General features: G+C 58.3%; 2 protein-coding genes across 2 annotated transcripts in view; both read left to right on the top strand.

Moving 5' to 3' along the window:
* CDK2 (cyclin dependent kinase 2) overlaps positions 1 to 4,640 on the top strand; it is a 6,346-nt gene extending 1,706 nt beyond the window's left edge. Inside the window, exons 3-6 of the mRNA XM_057387809.1 lie at positions 717 to 785; positions 1,034 to 1,135; positions 3,329 to 3,532; positions 4,285 to 4,640. Of these exons, the coding sequence (XP_057243792.1) occupies positions 717 to 785; positions 1,034 to 1,135; positions 3,329 to 3,532; positions 4,285 to 4,389 (480 nt within the window). The 3' untranslated portion in view covers positions 4,390 to 4,640. The remainder of the gene's footprint in view (positions 1 to 716; positions 786 to 1,033; positions 1,136 to 3,328; positions 3,533 to 4,284) is intronic.
* A 592-nt stretch (positions 4,641 to 5,232) lies between these two features.
* LOC130586890 (ras-related protein Rab-5B-like) overlaps positions 5,233 to 6,931 on the top strand; it is an 8,072-nt gene continuing 6,373 nt past the window's right edge. Inside the window, exon 1 of the mRNA XM_057387808.1 lies at positions 5,233 to 5,339. The gene's annotated coding sequence lies outside the window, so the exon portion shown is untranslated. The remainder of the gene's footprint in view (positions 5,340 to 6,931) is intronic.

Genomic DNA, 6,931 nt, shown 5'->3' with positions numbered 1-6,931 from the left:
GGGGCTTTGGGGTGGGTTTGGGGTGATTTATACGGGGTTTGGGGTGATTCAGGCTGGATTTAGGGGAAATTTGGGGGATTTGGGGTGGATTTGGGGCCGATTTTGGGCTGGCCTGTGCTTTTGGGGTCCCTGTCCGGACCTACACACACGAGGTAGGCTTTGGGGTGGGATTTAGAGACTTTGGGGTGGGTTTGGGGTGATTTACGGGGGGTTTGGGGTGATTCAGGCTGGATTTGGGGGAAATTTGGGGGATTTGGAGTTGATTTGGGGCCGATTTTGGGCTGGCCCGTGCTTTTGGGGTTTCTGTCCGGACCTACACACACGAGGTAGGCTTTGGGGTGGGATTTAGAGACTTTGGGGTGGGTTTGGGGTGATTTAAAGGAGGTTTGGGGTGATTCAGGCTGGATTTGGGGTGCGTTTGGGGGAAATTTGGGGGATTTGGGGCCAATTTTGGGCTGGCCTGTCCTTTTGGGGTCCCTGTCCGGACCTACACACTTGAGGTGGGCTTTGAGGTGGGGTTTAGGGGCTTTGGGGTGGGTTTGGGGTGATTTAGGCAGGGTTTGATTGGGATTTGTGAGATTTGGGGTGGTTTGAGGGGATTTAGAGTGGATTTGGGGTGGATTTGGGGCAGATTTCGGGCTGGCCCGGGTGTTTGGGGTCGCTGTGAGAACATGCACCCAAGAGGTGGGGTTTGATTGGGATTTGGGGTGATTCAGGCTGGATTTGGGGCAGATTTCGGGCTGGCCCGGGCGTTTGGGGTTCCTGTGAGAACCTACACACACACGGTGGAGTTTGGGATGGGATTTGGGGTGGATTTGGGGAAAATTTGGGGGATTTGGAGTGGGTTTTGGGCAGATTTAGGGCTTTTGGGGTCCCTGTCCAGACCTACATGCATGAGGTGTGTCCTCAATGTCCCCTCAATATCCCCAATGTCCCCTGAGTGTCCCCAATGTCCCCAATCCCCCAATGTCCCCTGAGTGTCCCCAATGTCCCCAATCCCCCAATGTCCCCTGAGTGTCCCCAATGTCCCCAGGTTGTCACCCTCTGGTACCGCGCCCCCGAGATCCTCCTGGGCTGCAAATTCTACAGCACGGCCGTGGACATCTGGAGCCTGGGCTGCATCTTCGCCGAGATGGTGGGTGACACTGGGTGACACTGGGGACACCTTGGGGACACCCTGGGGACACCCTGGGGACATTGGGTAACACTAGGTGACAATGGGGACTGGAGTGTTTCCAGTGTCACCCTGTCCTCTGAGAGTCCCCAGTGTCCCCTCTGTCCCCAGTGTCCCCAGATCATCCGCCGCGCCCTGTTCCAGGGTGATTCAAAGATTGACCCCAATGTCCACAATGTTCCCTGAGTGTCCCCAATGTCCCCAATGTTCCCTGAGTGTCCCCATTGTCTCCGAGTGTCCCCAATGTCCCCTGACTGTCCCCAATGTGCCCAATGTCCCCAGTGTGCCCAGGTCACCCACCGTGCCCTCTTCCCGGGTGATTCCAAGATTGTCCCCAATGTCCCCTGAGTGTCCCCATTGTCCCCAATGTCCCCTGAGTGTCCCCTCTGTCCCCAATGTCCCCAGATCACCCGCTGAGCCCTGTTTCCGGGTGATTCCAAGATTGACCCCTGACTGTCCCCTGAGTGTCCCCAATGTCACAATGTCCCCAATGTCCCAGTGACCCTGAGGGTGTCCCCGCTGTCCCCTGAGTGTCCCCAATGTCTCCAATGTCCCCTGAGTGTCCCGAATGTCCCCACTGTCCCCAGATCACCTGCCGTGCGCTGTTTCCCGGTGATTCCGAGATTGACCCCAATGTCCCCTGACTGTCCCCTGACTGTCCCGTGAGTGTCCCCACTGTCCCCAATGTCCCCTGAGTGTCCCCATTGTCCCCAATGTCCCCTGAGTGTCCCCAATGTCCCCTGACTGTCCCCTCAGTGTCCCCTGAGTGTCCCCACTGTCCTCAATGTCCCCTGAGTGTCCCCATTGTCCCCATTGTCCCCAATGTCCCCTGAGTGTCCCCAATGTCCCCTGAGTGTCCCCAATGTGCCCAATGTCCCCAATGTCCCCTGAGTGTCCCCAATGTCCCCAGATCACCCGCCGAGCCCTGTTCCCAGGCGATTCCTGGGAGATTGACCCCAATGTCACAGTGTCCCCAATGTCTCCGAATGTCCCCAATGTCCCTGTGACCCTGAGGGTCCCCAATGTCCCCAATGTGCCCAATGTCCCCTGAGTGTCCCCACTGTCCCCAGATCACCCGCCGCGCCCTGTTTCCCGGTGATTCCGAGATCGACCAGCTGTTCCTCATTTTCCAATGATCCCAATGTCCCCAATGTCCCCTGAGTGTCCCCTGAGTGTCCCCACTGTCCCCAGATCACCTGCCGTGCCCTGTTTCCCGGCGATTCCAAGATTGACCCCTGTGTTCCCAATTCCCCTGAGTGTCCCCACTGTCCCCAATGTCCCTGTGACCCTGAGGGTGTCCCCAATGTCCCCAATGTCCCCAGATCACCCGCCGTGCCCTGTTCCCGGGTGATTGCGAGATTGACCCCAATATCCCCTGACTCTCCCCATTGTCCCCAACGTCCCCAATGTCCCCAATGTCACAATGTCCCCACTGTCCCCAGATCACCCGCCGTGCCCTGTTTCCCGGTGATTCCGAGATCGACCCCAATGTCACAATGTCCCCAATGTCCCAATGACCCTAAGGGTGTCCCCGCTGTCCCCTGAGTGTCCCCATTGTCCCCAATGTCCCCTGAGTGTCCCCACTGTCCCCAGATCACCCGCCGTGCCCTGTTCCCGGCGATTCCGAGATCGACCCTTGAGTGTCCCCAATGTCTCCGAGTGTCCCCACTGTCCCCAATGTCCCTGTGACCCTGAGGGTCCCCAATGTCCCCAATGTCCCCAATGTCCCCTGAGTGTCCCCACTGTCCCCAGATCACCCGCCGTGCCCTGTTTCCCAGCAATTCCGAGATTGACCCCAATGTCCCCAATGTCCCCTGACTGTCCCCTGAGTGTCCCCTGAGTGTCCCCACTGTCCCCAGATCACCCGCCGCGCCCTGTTTCCCGGTGATTCCGAGATCGATCAGCTGTTCCGGATTTTCCAATGATCCCAATGTCCCCAATGTCCCCACTGTCCCCTGAGTGTCCCCAATGTCCCCAATGTCCCCTGAGTGTCCCCACTGTCCCCAGATCACCCGCCGCGCCCTGTTTCCCGGTGATTCCGAGATTGACCCCAATGTCCCCAATGTCCCCGCTGTCCCCTGACTGTCCCCTGAGTGTCCCCAATGTCCCCTGAGTGTCCCCTGAGTGTTCCCTGAGTGTCCCCACTGTCCCCAGATCACCCGCCGCGCCCTGTTTCCCGGTGATTCCGAGATCGACCAGCTGTTCCGCATTTTCCGCACGTTGGGCACCCCGGACGAGGCGGCGTGGCCGGGGGTGTCGGCGCTGCCCGATTACAAAGCCACCTTCCCCCGCTGGGCACGCCAGGACCTGGCCAAGGTGCTGCCRCCGCTGGACGAGGAGGGCCGCAAGCTGCTGGCGGTAATTTTGGGCCCTTTCCCCCATTTTTCCTGATTTTTCCCAATTTTTCCTGATTTTTCCTCCTTTTTCTCCACCTTTTCCGACCTTTTTTCCCCATTTTTTTGCCACTTTTTCCCATTTTTTCTCGTGTTTTCCACCCTTCTTTCCTCCTTTTTTTCTACCTTTTTTCCCTGTTTTTGCCACTTTTTCCCATTTTTTCTCGTGTTTTCCAGCCTTCTTTCCTCCTTCTTTTTCCACCTTTTTCCCCTTTTTCTCCTTGAACCCACCCTTGAATCCTTTTTCCTTTTCTCCTTCTTTTCCCTCCTTTTTTCTCCTTTTCCCTCCTTTTCCCTCATTTTTCCTCCTTTTTTCCTCCTTTTTCCCCTGTATTTTCTCATTTTCTACATTTTTCCACCACTTTTTCCCCATTTTTCCCCATTTTCCCCCTTTTTCCGCTTCCCCACCCCGGGGGGGTTTTGGGGATCGCTCTCCCCCCCCGACCCCCCCGTTTAACCCCATTTTTTCCCCATTTAACCCCATTTTTTCCCCATTTAACCCCATTTTTTCCCCATTTAACCCCATTTTTTACCCGTTTAACCCCATTTTTTCCCGTTTTCCCCTTTTTTCTCCCCANCCCATTTTTTCCCACTTTTTCCCATTTCCCCCGCCTTTCTTCCCTTCCCCACCCAGGGGGCTTTGGGGGTTGCTGTCCCTGTCCCTGACCCCCCCATTTAACCCCATTTTTTTCCCATTTTTCCCTTTTTTCTCCCCAGCAAATGCTGCACTACGACCCCAACAAGCGAATCTCGGCCAAGGCCGCCCTGGGCCACCCCTTCTTCCGCGATGTCACCAGAGCTGTCCCCCACCTGCGCCTCTGACACCCCCGAAATGTCCCCAAATGTCCCCAACCTCCCCCCAGAATGTCCCCAGGACCCCTCTTGGGGACAGGAAGGTCCCCAGGGCCACCCCCCCTTGGATTGTTGGCACTTACAGGGTGCCCCCCCACCCAAATGCCACCTCCTCGATGTCCCCTTGTGCCCCCCATCGTGTCCCCTCCCCCGTCTTTGTCCCCACCCCTCCCTCGGCGATTTTTGGAGCTGATTTTTTTGTAATTTCTGCAGATTTTGTAGCGAAATTTCCCAGGCTGGTTTGTTGTGGGGGGAGGGGTCACGGTGTCGTTGTCACCTCCGGGTCTGTCCTGTCCCCTTCCCCCAAATTTGTCCCCAAAATCCCCCCTCCCCCCCGCGCCCCAGGCCACGCCCCCGCGCCGAAGCCACGCCCTTTGTGACCGCACCCAGCGCGCCCTTGGAGATCCCTGATTGGTCCGCCCAGGCCCCGCCCACCATCGCGAGCGCTCCCGGCGGCCTCCGCTGTCAATCAGAGCGAGCGCTTCCTCCGATTGGGTGAAACCTCAGCTTTCCCGCCTTCCCATTGGCTGCTTCCGCCGCTGGGCTCCGCCCCCTTAGGTCACCTTATTTGTTGTCGGTTCCGCCCACCTGCGCTGCGCCCGTTTCCATTGGCCGCCAGCCCCGTCATTCATCCCAAACCCCGCCTCTGCGTTGCGTTTCTTCTTCCCCATTGGCCACTCATTCCCTTGTCTCCCATTGGCTTTTCCGCTGTCCGTCTCCCTTTCCCCCGCTCCCATTGGTTCAGCGGGGCGGGGCAGTGTTATTCTCCTCTCCCATTGGCTGAGCGCGGAGGCGGGCTCGGCGCTGATTGGCTGCGGCCCCGCGTAGTCCCGCCCCCGCCGTGAGGGCTTGGCGGAGCCGCTGTTTGTGCGCTCGGGGCCGCGCCGGGAGGGCCCGGAGGTACCGGGGACAGCCCGGAGGTACCGGCGGGGCCCGGGGGACGCTCCGGGGGCGGCACCGGCGCGGGGGCGGCACCGGGAACCGCGGAGAACCGCGAGGGGCCGGGCCGGGCCGGGCCCGGTGCGCTGAGGGCGAGGGCGGGACCCCCGCGGGCGGGGATTTGGGGAGGGGGTTTGGGGCCTCTGAGGGGTCGGGGTCGCCTCGTCCCGGTGGGTTCGGGGTTGGGAGCGCCGGGAGCTCTCGGAGGGGTCGGGGCCTGGCCCGGTTTTGGCCGAGGGGAGCGGCGCTGCTTCGTTTTTGGGGAGATCCCCGTTCTGGACCGGTTTTCCGTCCCCTTCCCCATTTTTGGAGTCTTTCCCCGGGACGAGTTTTCCATCCCTTCCCTATTATTGGGGTCTTCACCCTCGTTCTGGGGGATTTTCTGCCCCCTCCCCATTTCTGGGGTCTTTCCCCCCTTTTCAGTTGGAGTTTTGATCTCTGACCAGAGCCAGAGATCCCCCAGAATTTGGGATTCCTTAAGATTGGAGTTCCCCCAAAATCTGGAATTCCTTAAGCCTGGGGTTTTCCCGCAGCGGTTGGGATTCCCTGGAATTGGGGTTTACCCCAGAATTTGTGATTCCCCGGGATTTGGGATCCTCTGGAATGGAAAAACAATCCCGGTGTTCCAAGAGGGAAGAATTTCAGTGGATTTTAGGGAAGGATTGCAATATTTTAGTAAAAAGGGATCCCAGTGTTCCTTTAGGGAGGGATCCCAATGTTATTTAGGGAAGGATCCCGATGTTTTTTAGGGAGAGATCCCAATGTTATTTAGAAACGATCCCAGTGTTTTTTAGGGCGAGGTCCCAATGTTCCATTAGGGAGGGATCGCAGTTTTATTTGGGGAGAAATCCCAGAAGGGGCCGATCCCAATGGGATGATCCCACCCCAGAGGGGCTGATCCCAGTGGCATGATCCCATCTCAAAAGGGGCCAATCCCAATGGGATGATCCCATTCTGGGGGCTGATCCCAATGGCATGATCCTGTCTCAAAAGGGGCCAATCCCAATGGGATGATCTCACCCCAAAGGGGTCAATCCCAATTGAGTGATCCCCTCTGAATGGGATGATCCCATCCCAAAGGGATCAATCCCAATGGGATGATCCCATTCCAGAGGGCCGATCCCAATGCAGTGATTGCACCCCAAAGGGGCCGATCCCAATAGGATAATCCCACCCCAGAGAGGTCAATCCCAATGGGGTGGCCCCATCCCACAGAGCTGATCCCAATGGGATAATCCCATCCCAAAGGCGTCAATCCCAATGGGCTGATCCCACCAAAAAGGGGTCAATCCCAATCGACCGACCCTATCCCAGAGGAATCAATCCCAATGGACTGATCCCACCCCACAAGGGTCAATCCCATTATGATGACCCCATCCCAATGGGGTGACCCCATTCCCTACCGACCCCATTTCCCCACAGGCCATCCCGATCGCAGCCGTCCGGCCGTGGCCATTGTGAGCCTCGGGCCCAGCGGCCCAACGGGCACTCCCAGCCCCAAGGGATGATCCCATTGCAGTGACCCCAATCCCATGGGGCCGATCCCATTGCGGTGACCCCAATCCCATGGGGC

The sequence above is a fragment of the Malurus melanocephalus genome, unplaced genomic scaffold (genome assembly GCF_030028575.1).
Source record: "Malurus melanocephalus ecotype Western Australia unplaced genomic scaffold, MMel_1.1 scaffold_1383, whole genome shotgun sequence".
NCBI lineage: Eukaryota > Metazoa > Chordata > Aves > Passeriformes > Maluridae > Malurus > Malurus melanocephalus.
This window is presented reverse-complemented; position numbering and strand designations above follow the sequence as displayed.